The following is a 22,773-nucleotide window of genomic DNA, read 5'->3' as shown; positions in this document are numbered from 1 at the left end:
GGCCCTCGTAAATTAGATAAGTGTCTTATATAGTGCCATTGTTGCCTGTAAAGCTGCTTTGCCATTTCCCCCAGTTTACATTACTAGTTATTTGGTAAAAAGCTCTGTTAATTTGGAACACATTCTGGGCTTATAGCAAGATATATTTGTTTCTTGGCTACTTCTTCTGTAGCACTCCAAACCATAAAATGTGCAATACTAAAGCATTTTTTCTGTAATTACCTGTGAAGCGGTAGTGTTGACAGAACACTATGAAAAGGTTGGTTCATTGGAATGTCAGAACAAAGAGAGCTTCTTGTATGCATTTTTATGCTCAAGGTTGTTAGTTTTTATGCGAACATGACAATTCTGTTGCTAATCGTCAGTGGACTAACTTTGTTTGATAGATGTATGTGAAGTGCACATAGAAAAAAAATAGAAAAATAATAATAATAATAATGTTAATCTGGTCTTCGGTTTCTCAAAAGTGCCAGTTCTTCCATTGGGAATTCACTAGTGCTCAGTACACATATACTGTACATTATTTTTACAATTACAAGAATTGTAACATCTCTAGTATACAATACAACATTCATAAGTAAAAAAAATGTGAAAGTGGCAGTAATTAAACCCTATAATCATCCGTCACAGTACCTCTTTCCAGGTCGTAGCATTTTGAAAAGAGAAAGGCTTTCAGCTGTCTCTTAAAGGATTCAACAGAAGAGAGTTGTCTCATGGACAACGGCAATCTATTATATAAGCTAGAGGCTCTATACACCAAAGAACGATCAGAGAAAGACGACTGGTGAATGGCTCCAGGCTCGTCAAGACGCAAGGAATTGTCATCACTACATACCATTACATCTGAGCATGCCAGTGGGAATTTCAACAATTCAGCTAGATACTTTGGTTCACCAAACTAAGACCATGAATGTAATGAGACAGTTTAAATTCAGTTCTAGCCTTTACTGGAAACCAGTGCAGCTCAGTTAGGAAGGGGGTAGTTGAGGTTCTTGGGAGGAGACCAGATTAAGCCTTGCTGCCCTGTTCAACACAGACGGAACTTTTGTTAGTATATCATTTGGAAGACCAGTCCTTAGTGAGTTAAAATAATCGACATGAGACAAGACCACTGTGTGGACCAGTGTTAAGAGGCAATGGCTGTTGAGGAATTTTATCACAGAGTACAGATTTCTGATATGCAAGTTACATCCTCTAACAAATTGATTAACATTTTCTTTGTAATTAAACTTTAAAATAAACACCCAGATTTCAAACAGAATTGACTGGATGAAGCTGTGACACACCAGTGTTCAAAGCCAGGGCGTTATCAGTGTTGTCGTCCCTTCTGTTTTCTCTGATGATGATGATCTCAGTTTTACCATCATTTAGCATGTTTCCTCCTTGCCATCTAAATCTTAATAACAGAAAATAGAGATTCAAGCTTAGTCTTGTTATCATTAATAGAAAATAAAGATTCAAGCTTAGGCTGGGTATCATTAATAGAAAATAGAGATTCAAGCTTAGTCTTGGTATCATTAATATCTGGCATCTCAACATAGAGCTGATTTTCTTCAGCATAAAAATGATACAACGCTTCATGAGCATCATGTGAAGACGATAAACTATTTGTGTAGTCTGTAAATAAAATTGGACCCAAAACTGATCCTTGAGGGACTTCAAACAGAAGGGAAGCAGAATCTGAGCCAGCATAATCAACAGCTACTGTGGGATATCTGTCTGACAGATACAACTGAAGGTGCAAAAGAGCACTGTCATGAATGCCATAAAAATACAGATCATCCAACAGTAGTTTATGGTCTGCTGTGTCAAAAGCTGCAGACAGATCCAACAGAACTAGGAGAGCAGACATCCTGCTACAGGTGTTTGCCACCAAATCACCATGAATCCATGTTAATGCAGTTTCATTTGAATGGTACAGGTATTTTCTGTATGCTGATTGAACAACAGAAACAACTCTGTTATGTATCAGTATTGGTAAGAGTTGATCAAGTATGGCCTGCTTAGTAATCTGATAAGAAAGACAGGTTAGAGATGGGACGATAATTTGTCATGCTCTGGACATGAAGGCAGGGTTTCTTGAGTAGTGGCCTAAGCAAGGCACATTTCTCAGACTGCACAAAATTGCTTTCTAAGAAGCATCTATTTATCATGTTGCAGATAAAGTCTGCTATGTGCTTATACACATCAGACAGTTGTGACATGTTAGAAAGAAAAATTTGTGCAGATAGTTAGGCTATGAGATGGTTCCAGGATTCCTTGGGCTTGAATGATGTGTGAATGAGTGTGTCACTTATTTCAGTGGACACGCCGCTTACCAGTTCTCCCACTTTTGTATCATAATTGTGTTTTCCCTATTTCTGAATCCTACTTCACTCCATTTTCTATTATCAGTAGAAAAGAGGGTTTGGTGGTGATGTTGGTGGCAGTGATGATGATTTTTATCAGCAAACATTAGTTGTGCCTTCCACCCATTGTATGCTGAGGCATTGAAGCTGGTAACAGAAGAGAAGACTCCATCTGTATCCCAGATCATATGTCACTACGTCAACACTAAAACCAACTGTCGATATTGAATAAATGTTAGGGCTTGCTTATTCAGGACTGGTATGATGGTGTTATTGTAGGTATTTTTGTGAAATGTTAATAAATCTTGTGGAGGCCAAGCAAAATGTGTTTTAATTAAATTGAAATAATCCAATGGTTTCTTGCTCCAACCTATACTGGAACTCATCCTTTCAAACAGCAGACCACTTCTCTCACCAAGTGACCATTACCTCCCCAACTGTAGGCTGAGGCAGTAAAAATGGTAGCAGATGGAGAGGCCCCCTGCATACCACAGCCCAGTGAGGGAGCCACGTATGACCCAATGTTGAACAAGAAGGAGTTGTGCCGCATCAACTGGGACCAGCCTGCAGAGAACATTCATAACTTCATCCGTGGCCTGGACTCTTCACCTGGTGCATGGACTGTCATGGATGGTACTGAGGTCAGTGAGGGAGGGGAGAGTGGGATGGAGTGAGTAGATCAAGTTTGTAGGGTAACACCTGTACTGTGTATCAGTCATGAATCAGTTATTTATAATTTTTATGTTGTGTTTTTTGACATTGGCCAGATTTTGGAGTCTTTTCTATAACTTTTCTATTTCAAATACTTTATTTAGTACATAGAAAAGAGTGGGGGGCTTTCTTTTCCACCTCTTAGCTCCATCTACTATCTCACCTGCATTAAAATTGGGTTAAGAATTAGCTCATTTTAAAACAGTTACGGTACTGGTAATACATTGCATGGAGCTAGGAGTGGGAGTTGGAAGAATAGCCCCCTCCCAGTTTTGTCAGTACTAAACAAAACATTTGTAATGGAAAATTCATTGAGGAGATCCTACAATTCAATTGGACATTGTTAATTACAGCAGAAATTTGTACCAGATGACAGTTATGGGCAGACACTGTAAATTAACCATAATTAGGCCAAGTATGTGGTTACTTTGAGGAAAGATGGAGTTGGTGATGGATGGCATGGAGGACAATTCAAGTGGACAGTGTGATAGAGTTGGTTGACCAAGGCTGTGATTTTCACATATAAGCTATCATCTTCCTCCTGAGGCTCAGATTTATTATGGCAGGAAGGACGAAAAGATTGTAGAATCTTTTTTTTTTTTTTTTTTTTTTTTTTTTTTTTTTTTTTTACACCAGCAAATCATAGTGACAAAAGGAGAATTATTGTAAGTTTTCATTTTCATTTTATTAAAGGATAGGCTAAGAAGGAGAGTACAGAAAATTCTCATCTCATGTCATTCCTGTAAATCAAATTCAGAAGGGAATTGATTGTATATTTATTGGTGCACCTGACCAAGTTTGTACAATGCTCCCATTATTTTTTTTACACGGACAATGTGGGGGGTAAGGTCCCCATGTTAATGAATTTCACGTAAGATACACTGTTACATGGCTAATTTGGAGGAATGGCTGGGAGAAGTAGGGAGGTGAGAAGACAGGAAGAAATCAGTAAAATGGAAGTTGCGGAAGCAATGAAGAAAGTCAAAATGGAGAAAGCCCCAGGAATTGATGGAGTGTGTGGTGAAATGCTGAAGCATGGGGGAGAGATAGTAGTAGAATGGATGTGGAAGATTTGCAGATTGGCCTGGGAGGAAGGTAGAGTCCCAGATGACTGGAAGTCAGGTATAATTATTTCCTTGTGCAAAGAGAACGGGGAAAAAGAAGTGTGTGGTAAATCATAGGGGCATTTGTTTTCTTAGTGTAATAGGAAAAGTGTATGGTAGGATACTTATTGACAGAGTTAGAGAAAGAACAGAGGAATTAGTTGGAGAAGAACAGGGAGGCTTTGGGAAGGGAAGAGATTGTGTAGATCAGATATTCATTCTTAGATCTTTAGTGGAAAGGTTTTTAGAGAAGGGAAAGAAGTTGTATGCAGTCTTCATGGATTTGGAGAAAGCATATGACAGGGTGGATAGACAAGGATTGTGGAAAGTATTAAGAATATATGGAGTAGATGGGAAGTTGTTGAATGCCGTGAAGAGTATGTATGATGGTGCTAAGGCTGCAGTGTGTGTGGATAGTGAACTGAGTGAGTTTTTGTATTTGAAGGTGGGTTGAAACAGGGATGTGTCATGTCTCCATGGTTGTTCAATCTGTATATGGATGGGGTTATAAAAGAGATACAAGGTAGGGCAGTGGATGTTGGAGTGGCTCTAATTACAGAGGATAGTGTTTGGAAACTCCCTATGCTGTTGTTTGCAGATGACATTGTGTTGTTAAGTGAAGATGAAGGGGAGCTGCAAGGCCCGGTGGATGAGTTTGGGTTGTGTGTAAGAAACGGAATTTAAAGGTGAATGAAGGGAAGAGTAAAGTGATGGTCTTTGAGAGAGATGAAGTCAGTGAATGTACAGTGAGGTTGGATGATGAGGAAATGGAAAATGTGAGTACGTTCAAGGGGAGCGGACGCCAACAGGGACTGATTTTCGACTGACAAAGGCATTTTGCGAAAGCTACCCTATAAAATAGCTCCAAGTATCACTCGTTCTCTGTAAAAATTTGACAGCCGTATGACAGTTCTTTCCCCTTAAAAGAAATTATTTTGTAATTCCAATTTTGAGGTCACTTCCCTGCAGAAATCTCCATTTTCTATGCAATATATATTATGACCACTTTTTTCCCAATTTTTTCCCCTTTTTTTTCTGTAAAAATACGTCTGCCAATGGGAGTGTGTGTGGAGTGTGGTAGTGAGGCGGGGAAACGCCAGGGATGATATTTACCTAAGTTGTTTCCAATCATTCAGACACGGCATGTCAACAGAAAACGAGTGATATCTCGGTACTAAACTTACAGTCCTTTAGAGTGATATAACTCCATTAGTTTTGAATGTAAGACAAAAAGCAAAATACCTACAAAAAGAGGACTGAAAGGAGAACATTTTGGCCATATATTTTTTTGCATAGCCAGACAACATGACTGTAATGATTTTTTAAACATGGCAAAAAGGGGGTAAAATTTGGGATGAATACATAGGCATTTTGGGAATTTTTTTGTTCAGCAGTGGTGAAGAATACTGTATTAAAAAAACTGTGAGGGCAATTTGTTAATGAGGGTTTTATTAGTAAAACTACCAAATATCATAGAGATCAGATGAACACACTTCCCCTGGTGTCCCATTTCTCGGGTCTCTTCCTTTTTATACATATTACACATATTATTTTTTTTCTGTAAAAACTAGTCGACCAAATTTACTCAAACTTTGGGATATTATTGCTCATATAAAGTAACAGAACATAAAAAATCAGACAAATATAAGAAAAACAAATGTACCTTCATAAGTAACAACCGTCTGCTCCCCTTAAGTACTTGGGTAGTGTGGTGAGTAAAGGGGCTATCACACGGTACTTTATACGAGGTTTGCCGAGGATACGATGGTAAATTGGAACGGTAATGTGGTAAAATTGCCGACGATACCACAGGCATTTGGAATTCATCTAAATGGATTCCTGCTGAGGATACGATGGGCAAAACAGTGTGACCAAAACCCAGGCGACTTGACAGAGAATGTATCGTACTACAGCATTGAACATTTAGCCTAACACTGAATACTTATTAATATTTTAGAATAAATATCAGTCGTTTTGAAACTCTTATAAAGAGTTAATATTTCCTATACAGAGGAATTTGTGATGTCGATAAAATAATCATGTGTTTACAACTGAGAACTCCACTGCAGCTAGACGTACTGCTACCAGTCGCCACCTGAAAACATCACAACGACAACAACGTACTGCTTAATCAGTAGACTAGAATGGCTTCATCACAAATTTCCTGGACTAGAGCAGCTGAATTCGCCCTTAAAGACATCAGTCACTTTCCGCAATTGCGAGACATGGCTCTGGCAACAGTGTGAGAAGCATGTCCTTTGCCGAGGATACGAAGAGCGTGTGTGATAATGTCCCTCTTAAATCTTCCTTGGCTGTTCCTGATACAAAGTACCGTGTGATACCTCCTTAAGGATGGAAGTTTGGAGGGTGAAGTGCTTGAAAGGGTACAACAAGGAAGAAAGGTTGCTGGTTCCTTGAAGGCAGTAATAAGAAACAGGGAAGTGAGCATGGAAGTGAAAAAGTAATTACATGACAGTATTGTGACACCAACTCTGATGTATGGAAGTGAAGCTTGGACGTTGTTGGAAGGACACAAGTCGAGAGTGAGAGCAGTGGAAATGAGTTTCTGAGAGGAGCCTGTGGAGTCACATGGAGAGACTGACTGACAAATGCAGATTTGAAGGAGGGTTGTGGTGTTGATGTGGATGTGATAGGAAGCATTAGGAGAAACACATTGAGGTGGTTTGGCCATGTGGAGAGGATGGAGAATGAGAGACATGAGGAGAGTGTATGTGAGTGAGGTGGAGGGGGAGAGAGGGAGGGGAAGGCCAAGGATGAGATGGAGGGTTGGGAGTGGGGCAATGAATGGCGGGGGACAGGGTGATGTGGAGGTGATTTGTTTGTGGCCACCCGTTGTAAGGGATTAAGGCATCTGGCATTAGATAGATAGATAGATAGACCTCCAAAAAAATACTATGGTCCTGTAGAAAGGTGTATCCCCATCATACACGTAATGATAGTTAAGATATTGAGCTGGTAAGTTTACAGGTATGGTAGGTGTATTAAGGAGATAAGTCATATGATATAAGCACATGCTGATCATTATTGCACATACTGTATTAAATACTGATTGTACAAATGCAATGGTAATAGCAGTTGAATTTAAACTCATCTTGACACAGAAGTAGGTTGGCAAATGCTGCATTTTTGTATGATGAGGTTTGAGCCAGGTTCTCCTCTTTTACATAACACTTGGTGGACCATTAAAACATACTCATTAGCCTCCAATCAACTGACCATTGTATAAACTCTCTGATCAGCTGACATTTACACCAGTGTTCATTTCTGAAATCATTCACAGTTGCTTCTAGCTTTTGTATGTATCAATCATCAGTTATTGAAGGTCACATATTCATAGCATAATGAAATGTGAGAATGGCACTTTCAGCAGAAGAAAAACTAAAAGAAATGTGAAAGCATCACTGTTATCAGAAGAGAAGAGAACTACTAGTGTCTTCTGAGTGGTCATTGGGTGCTGGTGTGCATGTGCGCCACCTCCACGCCCATGCTATCACTCTTGCGCTGTTATGCTTTTACAACAATCGGTCAGAAGAGGAGATGCCATCTTTGTTTACATATGATGTCACATCTCTGGTCATAAGCAACTTTGCAATGTTCATCACTAATTTGCCAGCGTCAGAGTACTTGACAATGCCCTGTCATTCCCCCCCCCCCCTCCTTTTTTTTTTTTTTTTTTTTTTTTTTTTTTTAAATAAGTAATAGGCAGCTGTTTGCCTTTGCTGCCACACTGAATACTTTTCTGTTGATTGGGAGGCATCATGGTTCAAATAATACAAGGTAAATGTCATGGCAGATTACGTGGGATTCTAATGCGCACATGCTTCAAGGTCAGTATACAGTTTGCAGCCAGCCTAGCTGAAAGGGGCAGGGGAAGGACACCCAGAGTGGTATGTGCACATGTGTCAAGGCCATGACATCCGTGTCCTCTGACTACCGTGCCACCTTGTGAGTTTTTGAATGTTAAGAAGAGTTTTGTAGCAGTAGTCTTCCTATTTAAACCATGGAATGGCCAGCCTAAAAGGCAGGATGGTTGAGATTGGGGGTGCCATGTAGAATAAGTTAATTACAGTATAAAGGATCATAACCAGTTAAAAGGATTAACATTCTTCCCAACACTGTATTATCAAATCATGCTGTTCGTATTGTTTGTATAAAGGCTTCATTATGCTTGCATGTGTCGGCCTTGGTCATGTAATGGTGACTCTCCACACTGCTCATCTTTAGCAGCCTCCCTGTTCAATCCCATATCCCTGAGGTCACACTGTGACCTCTTCCCAGGTCCTTTTCGATCTGCCTCTCACAGCCATACCCCCGACATTCACACTTTTCACAGTTGTCATCCTGCATCCCCAGGATGCCCAAACCATCTCAATCTACCCCTCCTTATTACAACACCAATACACTCCAGTCCCATCCTTCCTTTCAACTCGTCAATCGTAAACCTAGCCCTCACCCCACCCCCCCATGGATGCATGACACATCCGTTTAACCGTTGTCATTTCTTTACGTTTGAGCCTGTGAATATCCTCTTCCTTATTGCCCAAGTCTCACTACCATACAGCATTACGTTCTTAACACATACCACACACAAAGATCCCTTAGTATAGAGAGAGAGCCCTCTCAACATCAGGAGAGGCAACAGCTCCCTGAACTTCCTTTAACCACTCCTTATCCTAGCTGTGGAGCCAGCTCCAGCCTCACCTCCAGCATATAACATGTCCTTCAAATAACAAAACTCTTCCACACACTCAAGAGACTCGCAAGCAAAATCATTCCTCTCATGTCTAACAAAATATACATGCTCCCCCCAACACACTGTTTTTTTCTTTTTTTTTTTTTTTGCATTCACTAATATTCACATTAATTTGATTATGAAGTGTTTGTAGCCAAAAGAGTAAGTACAAACATATATACAGGCAATCAAATTGGCAACCTGAACCGAGTAGAGTTTATGAATACTGCCTTAGTGTAATGTGAGGAAGCATTAGGATAGAGTTTGCATATCATGGGTCATATTCATAAACAGTCTTAAATAATTTCTGCAATACAAGTTTCTGTAGTACAGTAGTTGGGTATTATTGGGAACCATTTTGTTTTACTGTAGCCTTCACTTTAATTTTCATATTTTAAATCTTGGGTAATTTCTGCAGTATAAGTTTCTGTAGGGGTAGATTATGAGGATTTATTTTGTTTTCTTGTATTTTTCACTTTATTATTCCCATTGTTCGTGCTGTGTTTGGTAGCTATAGGATGTAGACAAATGATATTATGCACAACCCATGCTCAAAAAAAGCTTTTGGCTATGACCCCAAGTTTGTAGATTAAGAAGAAAATTTGTGACTTGTAAAATGAGACTGTACAGCTTTGCCCCTTCTGCCCAAGGATGTATTATTTCAGCATGTTCTTTCTACTTCAAGATGATTTGACTCAGTTCAGTCTAGGAAAGTCTTCTTGTATTGGAGGGGTTAATGAAGCAAGTATCAAACCCCTTTAGTGTGAAAGTCTATCCAGAGTTGAATATTATCATCAGGAGATGGCAAGAATAAATGACTTACTTGGGCTGTTGTGTTTGTTGTTTTGACTGCAAGCTCATCTGAATGTGAACCCGGTGGGCTGTAGGCTAAAGCTTCTTTCTTCCTAGAGTCCACTATCTGCCTTTCAGCAAACAGGGAGATGACAAAACTCTTATTTAACTGATCAGCACTACAACCCAGTTATATTGGAGCCATTCAAGCTGAACAGGTTAATTAGTGATCATTAGGTTAACAAGGATGACCCATATGCCCTGCAAGTACGGAACACTGCCCCTCAGACTGCATTAAGATATTTTGGCATATTAATATAGTGGAAACTACAAATTTTTTGTGACTATTTTTAAGATCAGTTTGCATTCCTGATAAGTGGATATTGTGGCAGTTTCTGAGCTTTTATGTTTCCAGCTGTAGGCATAGACTGCATATTCCATTTCCTGAGGCCCAGCAGTCCTCCTATGTGTCATACTTCTTTGCACACCATTGTGACAGTGCTAATATGTACTGTCTATACTGAGTACATCCTAGGGCTGGTATGATGATATTAGCAGGGATGATTTTATGACATATCAGTGGGTCTTATGGAAGATGAAAGAGGAGTTGATTTTCCATTATGCAAATAAAGAGAGTTAAGAAAAGAAAGCAAGCAGTGCTAACTTTGACTCTGTCAACCTCAGGTGAAGCTGTTTGGCTCAAAAATGTTTAGTGGTGCAGTTGGAGAGAGCCGTGAGGTGGAGATCGATGGCTTGTCTGCACCTGGCCTCGTTCACAAGGATGGACTTCTCCTCACTGGCAACGATGGCAAGAAGGTTAGTGGGTGATGGAGGTAGGATGAATAATCTGGTGTGAGTAATGATTTTTAGTTAATGTGATTGGAGAGACAGACTGACAAACGAGGAAGTGAAGGAGCATTGTGGTATGGATGTGGATGTGATAGGAATTATTTGGAGAAACACATTGAGGTGGTTTGGTCATGTGGAGAGGATGGAGAGACTGACGAGGAGAGTGTATGTGAGTGAGGTGGAGGGGGGGAGAGGGAGAGGGAGGCCAAGGATGAGATGGAGGGATGGTGTGGAGAGGTATATGAGAGAGGGGGTGTGAGCTGGGACCTGGGAGCAGGGCAGTGAAATGGCAGGGGACAGGGCGACATGGAGGTGACTTGTTTGTGGCCACCCTTTACGGGATTAAGGCGTCTGGCAATAGATAGATAGTGATTGTCATGAGTGAGCGTTACATATACTGTTATGGTTATTTTTATTCTTTTTTCAGTATTTTACCTAATGTGTAATGTTCAGATAGTTTTTCCACTTTTGTACTATCTCCTTTCATGTTGTCTAGACCCTTCACCTCACCCATAGGTGAAAAAAGATCATGATGGTGATAAAACATATCCTCGGTAGTAAAATGGGGGTCCTTTTTTTTTTTTTTTTTTTTTTTTTTTTTTTTACCCCTTGGGGTAGGGGGGTTTTCACCCCCCTGGGGGTAGGGGGGTTTTCAAGAATACTCCCCCAGTATCCCTGCTTGTCGTAAAAGGCGACTAAAAGGGTTGGCGGAGGGTTAGTCCCCCTCCCCGGAAAACAACTAACTAAAAAAACAAACAAGAAGCCTCGGACAAGGACTGACCAAACGTTGACGGCCCAGGACCGGACAAAGGACTTGGTAATGTGTACATGGAATGTAAGAGGAGCGAATGATGAGGTGAAAGAGAGAGAGATTGTCCAGGTGCTTGAGGATGCGAAAGTGGATGTATGTGGAATAGCTGAAACAAAATGGAGAGGAGAAAGTGTGAGAGAATGGGAGTATGGATGGGGTATATGTGCAGGAGTAGATGAGAATGAGAGGGCAAAGGAAGGAGTGTGTATAGTTGTGAGTAAAAGATGGAAGAAGAGCATAAGACAGTATGGATCAGTTGGGTCAAGGATTGTGTGGGTAAAGTTGAAAGTTGGAATACAAATGTGGGCGATTGTGTGTGTGTATGCGCCAATGCAAGATCGTGCTAGAAGAGTGAGAGAAGAGTTCTGGACAAATGTGGAAGTGTGCATGGAAAAGTTTGGAAGGAATGAGAGAGTGTTTTTGATCGGTGATATGAATGGTAAAGTTGGTAATGTGAAGGTGGATGGAATAGTTGGTGAGTGGGGTGTGCCTGCTGAGATAGATGAGAATGGGAGTGCGTTAGTGGACATCTGTGCTGGGAGGGGTTGGTAATAGCCAATACCCTCTTCAGGCATAAAATGATCCACAGGTATACATGGCGAGTGATGAGAAGGGTGGGTGGTGAACTGAATGAAAGGAAGGCAATGATTGATTATGTGTGTGTGGATGAAAGGATGCGAAGATGTATATTGGATGCAAGAGTTTATAGAGGTTGGGGGAGTGGCCTTTCTGACCACTACTTGGTGGTGGCCAGAATTAGGATGCAAGTAAGATGGAGGAATAGAAGAAGGGAAAGACGAGAGGAAGGAGTAGTTGCAAGGAGAGTGGAAAGGTTACAAGAGGATGAGAAAAAGGCAGAGTATAAGAGAGAAGTGGAGGAACGATTGGGCAAATATGAATTGGAGCAGATGGGAGACGTGGAAGGTGTGTGTAAGATATTTACAGAAGAAATATGTGCAGCATGTGATGTGGTGTGTGGAAGGAAGAGAAGACGGAGGGGTGCAAGGAACAGCGTGGTGGACTGAAGAGGTGAAACAGGCTGTGGCACAAAAGAAGAAAGCATACAATGAATGGATGAGAAATAGGGGCGTGGAAGAAGTTGAGAGGCAGAAGAGAGAGTTATATATGGAAAGGAAGAGAGAGGTGAAAAGATTAGTAAGAGAGAGTAAGAAGAGAGTGGATGAGGAATTTGGAAGGAATTTGAGTGTAAAGTGGAGGGACTGTAAGAAAATGTTCTGGAGAGAAGTGAAAAGAGTAAGACAGGGTGGAAGTGAAGTTAGCAGGGGAGTGAAAGATAAACATGGTAGATTACTAGTGGAGAAGGGAGAAAAAGTGAGCAGATGGAGAGAACACTTTAAGGAATTGTTGAACGTAGAGGATGGAAGTAATGCGAGTATAAGTGGCTGGGGAATGGCTGGGAGAAGGAGGGAGGTGAGAAGACAGGTAGAAATCAGTAGGATAGAGATTGTGGAAGCAATGAAGAAAGTTAAATCGGGAAAGCCCCAGGAATTGATGGAGTGTGTGGTGAGATGCTGAAGCATGGGGGAGAGATAGTAGTAGAATGGATGTGGAAGATGTGCAGATTGGCCTGGGAGGAAGGTAGAGTCCCGGAGGATTGGAAGTCAGGTATAATTATTCCCTTGTACAAAGGAAAAGGGGAAAAAGAAGTGTGTGGTAATCATAGGGGCATTTGTCTTCTTAGTATAATAGGAAAAGTGTATGGTAGGATACTTATAGACAGAGTTAGAGAAAGAACAGAGAAATTAGTTGGAGAAGAACAGGGAGGCTTTAGGAAGGGAAGAGGTTGTGTAGATCAGATATTCATTCTTAGATCTTTAGTGGAAAAGTTTCTAGAGAAGGGAAAGAAGTTGTATGCGGCTTTCATGGATTTGGAGAAAGCATATGACAGGGTGGATAGACAAGGATTGTGGAAAGTGTTAAGAATATATGGAGTAGATGGGAAGTTGTTGAATGCTGTGAAGAGTATGTATGATGGTGCTAAGGCTGCAGTGCGTGTGGATGGTGAACTAAGTGAATTTTTCTCTTTGAAAGTTGGTTTGAAACAGGGATGTGTCATGTCTCCATGGTTGTTCAATCTGTACATGGATGGGGTAATAAAAGAGGTACAAGGTAGGGTAGTGGATGTTGGAGTGGCCCTGGTGAGAGAGAATAGTGTTTGGAAACTCCCTGTACTGTTGTTTGCAGATGATACTGTGTTGTTGAGTGAAGATGAAGGGGAGCTACAAGGTTTGGTGGATGAGTTTGAGAGAGTGTGTAAGAAACGGAACCTAAAGGTGAATGTAGGGAAGAGTAAAGTGATGGTCTTTGAGAGAGGTGAAGTCAGTGAATGTATAGCGAGGTTGGATGGTGAGGAATTGGAAAATGTGAGTACGTTTAAGTATTTGGGTAGTGTGATGAGTAAGGATGGAGGTTTGGAGGGTGAAGTGCTTGAAAGGGTACAGCAGGGAAGAAAGGTTGCTGGTTCCTTGAAAGCAGTGATAAGAAACAGGGAAGTGAGCATGGAAGTAAAAAAGTTACTACATGACAGTATTGTGATACCAACTCTAACGTACGGAAGTGAAGCTTGGACGTTGTTGGAAGGACACAAGTCAAGAGTGAGAGCAGTGGAAATGAGTTATTTAAGAGGAGCTTGTGGAGTCACGTGGAGAGACAGGCTGACGAATGAGGATATAAAGGAGCGTTGTGGTGTTGATGTGGATGTGATAGGAAGCGTTGTGAGGAACACACTGAGGTGGTTTGGCCATGTGGAGAGGATGGAGGGTGAAAGACTGACGAAGAGAGTGTATGTGAGTGAGGTGGAGGGTGGAAGAGGGAGGGGGAGACCGAGGATGAGATGGAGGGATGGGGTGGAGAGGTATATGAGAGAGGGGGGTGTGAGTTGGGAGCAGGGTAGTGAAATGGCGGGGGACAGGGCGACTTGGAGGCGATTTGTTTGTGGCCACCCCAAACGGGATTGAGGCGTCTGGCAATAGATAGATAGATAGATAGATAGAAACCTGATAACAGATTAAACCCTTACAAGAAGAAACTAGAAAATGTGCATTGCTTTATCCATTCAGCAATTTGGCATATGTATTGCAGGTTGTGTCAGCTGTCCGCACTGATTCTCTCTCTCTCTCTCTCTCTCTCTTTCTCTCTCTCTCTCTGTTTGTCTGTCTATACCTGGATGATTGTAGATAGTTAATTATCATTAATATTATTTGTAGATAGTTATTTGTCATTAATTATATATCAGTAATTGAATAATTTGTTCTTTTAAGAACTAGGATGACAGGAAATTAACACCATACCATATTTGGTGTTATGTATCATAGTGACATGATGTATTCCTGTGGGTGAACTGTACCTCCATCATGAAGTATTATTGCATTACTGTAAACACAGTTTCTGTATGTGGATATTTGTCCACTTAAATGTGTAGTACTATTTTGTTTTATAATTTTGAAGAACTTGATTTCTCTTCTTTCTTAGTTGAATGTGGCTCGTATCAGCGTGGATGGGAAGATGATGAATGCCTCCAAGTACGGTGCAGCAGCTGAGGCGTCGGAGACTGTAGAGCTAACAGAGGAGGAGAAGGGTGTGGCAGAGGCTCTGAGAGACACATGGAAGGCTATACTGAACATTGACGTGGCTGATGATACTGATTTCTTCAAAGCTGGTGCAGGCTCAATGGATGTTGTCAGGTGGGTGAATGTTTGTTAGGTTGAGGGTATGAGTGTAATATCACCTAAAAGTATTGAAACATCCCAGTAAAAATTGTATACTGTTCAGGCAGCAACAGGGGGAGTGCTGTTGCCTTGTCTATGAGTCATTTCCATCCATCCATCTGTCAGCCAATCCCACTGTGCCTTATATAAACAGGATTGTAGGGGACTGGAGTTTGGCTACACAGTCCTGACATATAAGACAAGGGTGACCCGCCTCACTCATCCCAGTGGCACTGTGTGATCTGTTGGAAATGCATACAGACATCATCCAATTGGAGTGCCTTAATACCCTAATTTCCCTTGTTTTTGTTTGCCTCTTTGGGTGACAGATCTGCAAGGGTTAAGATTACAATTGAAGAGTTGTGAGGAAGGATGGGAGTTGACTGTATTAGTGTTGTGATGTGATGGTTTGAGCATGTGGAGAGAGACAACTAGGTACAGAGGGTGAGAGGTGTGAACACTGAGGTTGCAAGAGGCAGATTGAAAAAGACCAGGGGACAAGGTCAGAGAATGTGACCTCAGTGTTAAGGAACTGAATCCAGAGACTGCTAGAGATCAAGCAGAATGGAGAGCTGCCATTAGGTGATGGAGGTTAATGCATGCAAGCGTTCTGGAGCTTTTATAAACAAAAAGGAACAACAGATCTATTGTCATGGCTCCCAACTAGACTTCAAAGGAAGAGAATAAACATATTTAAGTCATGCATATATATGTTTGGCAGTAAAGGTATATTTCAGACAGCAATATTTACTTAACGTTTTGGGTCTAAAGATGTTTTTTATTGTGTTTTATTTCTAGTATCTAGACCATTTTGTTTACCTGATTAGATTCTTTTCAAACTGGAGAGGCTTTTATCAACCCTTTCAGTACAAGAGGGATTTCCTGAGTTGAATAATATAATCCAGAGATGGCAGAAATAGAGGGGGAAAAAAAAAATCACCTGATTCAAGGAGATAGTGTGCTGCATCATGAATATACTGTAATAACCAGAGTCAGAGTCTGGATAAAGTTGTAGTATGGCTGAAACTGTTCCTGAAGTCCACTGGGTTCACCTCCAGATTAGCTTCTTATTATTTCATTCAGGTTGGATTGATCATGCTGAACAGGTTAATGAAGGCTGTATCAGATCTTTTCATTTCAGAACTTCTCTCTCAAGCTGAATGAAATTGTCTAAAGGCAGCAAAATACAGGCATTCCTCATTATAATAAAACAGGCTCTTTTTGTGGGGGAGGGGGACAAAGTGCAGAAGTATCTGTAGGATCACTAATGTCCATCTGTTAGTAACATTTTTTGAAAACAAGGTGATTCACTCCCTTAGACTTCAGCAACTTAAGTGAGGTACCATATTAGGTCCCTGAAGCTCGTTCATCACTGGGTAGACTTCTGCAACAATAGCAGAACTCTAGATCAGGGCCTTTAGGTGCCTTCATCTATATAGCACTTTTGTACTGGTTGCTATGAAGGCTGTTAAAATTCCAGTGTTATGAATGAAGTTGATTTGATAGTTTTCTACAATAGTACAGTAAAATCTCAAATTTGGACAGTTTAGAATTCGCTTAATCATATTTCGATGCATTTTGGAGTGGTCTGCCTGCCTTACTTTTCGATGCAAATTCGTGAATTTCGATGCTCTCAGGGCCAGACTCCAACCAGAACAAGCAAAGATAATATGTTTGATGTGAACCAAAATGCTAGAAGTGAAGGAAAATTGTAAGAAAAAGTATAAACCTAACCTAATATCGTATGTAACATGTGCTCTCAGGGCCAGACTCCAACCAAAACAAGCGAAGATAATATTTTTTATGCGAAACAAAATGCTAGAATTGAAGGAAAATTATAAGAAAAAGTATGAGCCTAACCATATGTGGACATGCATTTCACTGCAATTTAGTTGTATGTATTTTCTTTGTATTTTTGTCGCAACGTACCTGTTTCAAAATGGCAAGCAAGAGTGGTTATTTGGGTAGCAGTGGTAATGTACGAGAGCAGCCTGGCACCTCTAAATCTTCGCAGCCAAAGGAGAAATGGCAATACAGGAAAGGGCAGAAATACATAAGTATACACTTGCTGACAGTATGGCAATATAATGCAGAACTACAGTTACTTAACCACAATTATAGTTCATAAAGTTTGCAGGGGGTGTGGGCAAAAAATCATGATTTTAGGTAGTTAGGTTTGGAGGCCCCAGACCCAAACTAATTTTTCCCATAAGAAGTTCAGTTTAAATTTCGATTATTTGAATTTTGCGGTGATTTTTAGGTACATATGTCCATCAAAATTTGAAATTTCTCAGTATAATGAAACTTATCAGTAAAGTCGTGAAGGTGAGATACGTGGTGATAAGTTTTTGTCTGCAGGTTGGTAGAGGAAACTAAAGAGAAGGGCGGTTTGACACTGGAGAATGAGGATGTGTACATGGCCACCACATATCAGGAGTTCATTCAGGTAAGGCATATCATTCACAGCACTTTCCCTCAGTATTCAAGAATTATGAATACTGTATTTATACTGTTGCTTACACATCCGCAGTCTGTTGATAATTTAGTAGTTACTACTCTTGTCAACTCCTGCTTGTACCCTTCCCCCATTACAGTGGATGTGCAGTACCTGTCTGGCAGTGCATTCACCTCTTTTCTGTCCAGCTTTCCATTACAAGAGTTAACCAATACTGTCAGTCCTTCATATATGTAACGGGTCAACTTTGCAGCTTTGGAACTGTTTATTAATATGTATTTCCCTCTGATTTTGATTTTAAAAGCAGTATGTCTGGGCATCTCAAAAGTTTCTCTGAAAAGACAACTCTTGTGAGCATCCAGCTTTATGTTGTTTCTGTATGCCAAAAACAAGAAATAATGAGGTGTCTTGACACTTTCAGTACAACATCTTTTAAATTGATTTATCCTACCTCCAGATAATTATATTGAGCTTAAGAAAGCTCAAGTATTGAAGAGGTTAGGCAGTATCCCGTAACATTCAGTGGGGATTGTTCAGTTATTCTTGCTATCTCTAGGTGATTTCGTTCATCTTGAGCAAGATCTCATGTACTGATGGAATTAGCATGACCACATATTTTCATATCTTTGGTGGATCAGCAGGGCTGTATTGTCATTAGGCTACACAGCATTGAGAGTAAACAGCATTTGCAGGTTGGGCATCAGTATCATTATCAGCATCAGAACCCTGGTTCTGGTACTTAGGTTGAGGTTGATTCAGCAATAGAAACAAGAAAACACAGCACCAGGAGAGCTACCTACAGAGTGCCCAGTGAAATAGGCCACAAATGCATTGATTCATCCTGTAAGCCTATGAATCTTAGATTGTGCCTCAGAGGCATAATGTTTCAAAAGGACAAAAATATAATGCCTTTGGGGTAAAAACCATGCCAATGTAAATGAGAGATACAATCCTTGTTGTGTGCATCTTCATACATACTTCATGCAGTCTGCATATTCACTGTTAGTAACTACGTCATCTATATACATTATCTTTGACATAGCCCAACCATGGGAATATCATTACCATTGTCACTCAGACACACATTCAAACACCTATCAACTCTTTCACAGGCTTCATGATTACCATGAAAACTTTACAGCATTCGAGAGTTTTCCTTCTACACTATACGCCATCCATGATTCCTCCACGTTGATTTTGTTGTACGAATTACCCCAGACCTTGAATGCGATAAATATCTTGCAGTCTGTTGCTTATTCCCTCATTACCGGATAACAGCCTATTGCAGCTGTTTGATCCACATGTTACCTGCCACTACATGCAACACTTTTAGTTGCACACCATACGAGTACATATTATCATATGTCTTAGATTTGCCAGGTTTCTTTCATACATTTTACCTAGTCAGTTGTCTTACTCCATGATATTTTTAGATGAAGGAGCATCTCTACGAGAAGTCCTGTCTGACAGTCATGCACTAAAGTTTTTTTAATGCAAGATGCCTCACTCTCCAGGGTTTAATTGAAGCATCATATTGTCGCCCTGATGGATCTACATCAATCCAGCTATTCTGTACCTGTCAACTCACTTTTGTCACCTGTAAAATATTTATATGTGGGTATAGTGACAGTCCTTTTGTACTCCACCAGCACAGCTCTGTTTATCCAGGCTTTTTGGTATATTTCCTATGAAAAGTTCATTGTACTTTCACCACAACATTTTATCATCTCAGCTTATGTCTCATCAGCACCTGTTCACAACATAATCACATGTGCCATTGTCACATTCTCAGGCACCAGATTCATGTCATGTACAGTATATCACCCAACCCAGCCATGTATACCTCTGCTCTGCTCTTTGCCATTCCCATTCATAAATTTTTCAAAACATATATTCCATCTAACTCTGTTTCTTGTCCATTTAATAGTTTGTTCCATTGTTGTCCATTTAATAGTTTGTTCCATTGTTACCCCTTACATTTTTCCACATTTTCTTCATTTTCTTGTCTACATTTTTGTCAGCCTAAAATACTTGGTGTAGAGAAGTTATGTATTTCTTCCTAGTTCATGTCTTTCTTCTTTCTGTTGCAATATACTGACTACTAATCTAACACATTGCTTACTTTCAGGACATTCACATATTCATTCATCTAAATTTTCTTGCGCTCCATCCAGTTCTTTCTATTGTGCTTTTATCTCCAAAACCCTTATTATTCAACACATGTACCATACTGCATATAACCAGCATCCTGAAAATTCACTGTCTCATTGAATTTTCTATATGCTGACCTATTGCAGCCATAAGATCTCCCACATTCTGTTCTGTCCACATTAATGCTTTCCATAATTGTTCATGTTTCAAACCACCACCATCATGTACAAGGTTGCTGGTACAGTTGGAGTGAGAAGTTTGCTTCATGTTTCACCTATTCTCCTTCTCATTTTCCTGTCATTGCTATTATTCCTAAACTGGGAGAGGCCTGGTAGCTTGGTATGTTTGTCTGCCAATAGATAGTTTTCCCTGATATGTTGTTTCAGGGAGGAAATTGATGGACATGTCATAAATGTTAAGTAGGTGCAGTGAAATACTAGGTGAACTTTTTCCTAGACTGTACAGTTGATTCATTGCCTGCCATCCTAAACTTGGTACAGGTGATGGTTAGGAAGAGGCGTGGAGGAGACACCAAGCCTAAATTTGAGTATGACGCCCTCAAGATGCACGTCAACAACATGGACATTGCCTTCCCCACACAGCTCTTCATTGATGGACAGTTTGTTGATGCAACCAGTGGCAAGTTCCTCAAGAGTATCAATCCAGCCACTGAGGAACTGATATGTGATGTAAGTGACACGTGGTTTGGTAGTGTGTTGGTGATAATGGTGATAGCAATGAAGTGTGTCTTGTTGCGAGTGAAAGATGGTGGTAGTGGTTATGTCATTGAAGTGTATCATGTGATGTACAGTTGGAGTGTTGAGTGTCTGGCGTTGAGCTTATAGATAAAGTTGAGAACACAGTAGTATAAGAAAAGAACAAGATACAGAGTCTTCATAGTGTCATTTATTTGATATGGTGGATGTTTGCCCTTGACATTAAATAGTGGTTTGAGAAGGAAATATTTATATTATTTACATTTTTATCTACTGTAGTTCTTTATCCAGTTTGCTGGTATATTTATAATTTGTTATGAGGTATTTTTATTATAATCTGTATTCCTTTGCTGTAAATTGGTGCTGTCGGCCTAAGAAGTGACAGCAGAGTATCTAGAAGATTTCAGTCAGCGATAATGTACATAATCTTCCCTATGTCTTAACAAGGTGAAACTGTTGTTACAGAAAACAATAAGTGAATGCCAAAGGACCAGTATATTTCAAAACTTAGGAATCAGTGAATTATTTGCAGTAATAGGAAATCATTAACGGAGCTAATTGAAATGTTAGAACTATCACTCAGGGACGGTCAGGAATAATTTGTGGAGTTCAAATCTAGTATGGTGATAAACAATATAAAAAGATAAGAACTTAGATAAACAATTAAAATCAGTCATTATTATTTATAGAATAATTTCCATTACAATACTAGGTAATAATTTAAAGTCTTTTTATTTCCATTTCTATTGTCTTCATGGATGATGAGCGAGTGGGAAACCAGCATAAATTAGTAGGGTATTTTAAATGGTTCGATCAGCAAGCACGAATGGAGACAACTTTTACTTAAAGATTTGCAATTATTACACTGCAATTGACCAGTTTTCCATTAAGAAAAATCACTAAAAGATTTAATAGAAGCCAGAGGACTATAAGTGAATGAAATATAAAGAAAGGACCTCGAAAACTTGCCAAGAGTAGGAGCTCCTTGAAGAATGCCAACTTGTGTCATAGCCTAGTGTCCTCAGTGCATGAAAGATTGGCAAGAGTAATAATGTGCGGATGTTCATAAACAAATCAGTGAGTTGAAAACTTCCAAATCTGCATTTTCAGTTAAGCAGGACATAGCAAGATATTACAACTTAATAATAGCGCAGAAAGTACGTGCTTTTGCACTGCATGTGTTATACACTCTTAATTCCGTCCTCCTTATTGCCTAGTGTAAGAGAAAAGGGTATTTTCTGTCATACCTCTTTAAAGCTGAAAATAATTTTGCACCAAGTGGGAATAAAGTAGCTGATTATAATTATTATAAGTGAGGGTAGGACAAGCAATAAAAGGCAGAATGGTCTTGCATCTACCACAGATTGGTTAACATTACTAAGAATGATTTTATTGTTGTAGCACCCTTATTGTTGCCATATCATCACCATAGTATGTGAAAATAAGATAGTGTATTGAAGTCACAAGAGTTTTCTTGAACAGCTTTTTGGAACTAGAGCATTTATATTTGAAATCCTGTGATACAAATGCATCAGGAACACAGGTTTATACTGCTAGCCTGTGTGCAGAGTAATATATAAATGTATGTAAGTGTTCCATCCATCATCTAATCCAGTGTTGTCCCACGAGGAGCGTAGGAGCCCGGGGCTGGGCAAGTTTGTCCTGACATTTAAGATGAGAATGACCAGCCTCATTCATCCCTGAGTGGTATTACAGGAGCAATAAACTCCAATCATCCCTTGGATATAAACCTGCATAAGCTCAATCCAATTGGAAAGTGACCAGCCTCATTCATCCCTGAGTGGTATTACGTGAGCAATAAACTCAATCATCCCTTGGATATAAACCTGCACAAGCTCAATCTGATTGGAATGCCTTAATTGCCCACTAAACCACCAGGTGCCATAATTTGGTTATTAACTTCTAATATTTCATTGCTTCCTGTTATCATTTTACATAATTCTTAGCATGATACTTATATACTGTATATTATTTAAAATGACTTGATGAAGGCACAGAATTTTTCCTTATATTCATTGAGTTTTCATTGAACGTATGGCATTGCAGAGTGACCAAAGCAATCTGAAACTGTGCCATCACATCTTCGGGCGACTGTACGTTAGGGTATTTTATGGCAGCTAACAGATTATGATTTTGATCAGCTAAGAGAATTCCTTGCAGTCAGTGGTTTTAAGAGTTATCACTAGTAAGCCTGTCTCTGCTCTTTGTACAGTAAGGATAACAGTAGACAATTAATTCGAGAGAAATCCTTAAGCCATTGGAGGGTTACGTCAGTGTCACATGTTCACTCATGGGATGGAGATACATGGAGATGAGGTTGTCAGGAAATACCTGG

At 40.0% G+C, this 22,773-nt stretch overlaps 1 protein-coding gene across 4 annotated transcripts in view; it reads left to right on the top strand.

The window, feature by feature from the left end:
* The window catches only part of LOC145405982 (cytosolic 10-formyltetrahydrofolate dehydrogenase), a 123,407-nt gene that overhangs the window by 62,843 nt on the left and 37,791 nt on the right, over positions 1-22,773 (top strand). For all 4 annotated transcript variants that reach the window (XM_080277162.1, XM_080277163.1, XM_080277164.1 and 1 more), the window contains exons 6-10: positions 2,792-2,989; positions 10,392-10,523; positions 14,860-15,071; positions 17,454-17,541; positions 20,202-20,390. In XM_080277162.1, the coding sequence (XP_080133288.1) occupies positions 2,792-2,989; positions 10,392-10,523; positions 14,860-15,071; positions 17,454-17,541; positions 20,202-20,390 (819 nt within the window). The remainder of the gene's footprint in view (positions 1-2,791; positions 2,990-10,391; positions 10,524-14,859; positions 15,072-17,453; positions 17,542-20,201; positions 20,391-22,773) is intronic.

This window comes from Coenobita brevimanus, chromosome 69, assembly GCF_032717465.1.
Source record: "Coenobita brevimanus isolate Jiangsu-jjx chromosome 69, ASM3271746v2, whole genome shotgun sequence".
Classification (NCBI taxonomy): Eukaryota; Metazoa; Arthropoda; class Malacostraca; order Decapoda; family Coenobitidae; genus Coenobita; species Coenobita brevimanus.
The sequence above is the reverse complement of the archived record's forward strand: the minus strand, read 5'-3'. Positions and strand labels throughout refer to the sequence as shown.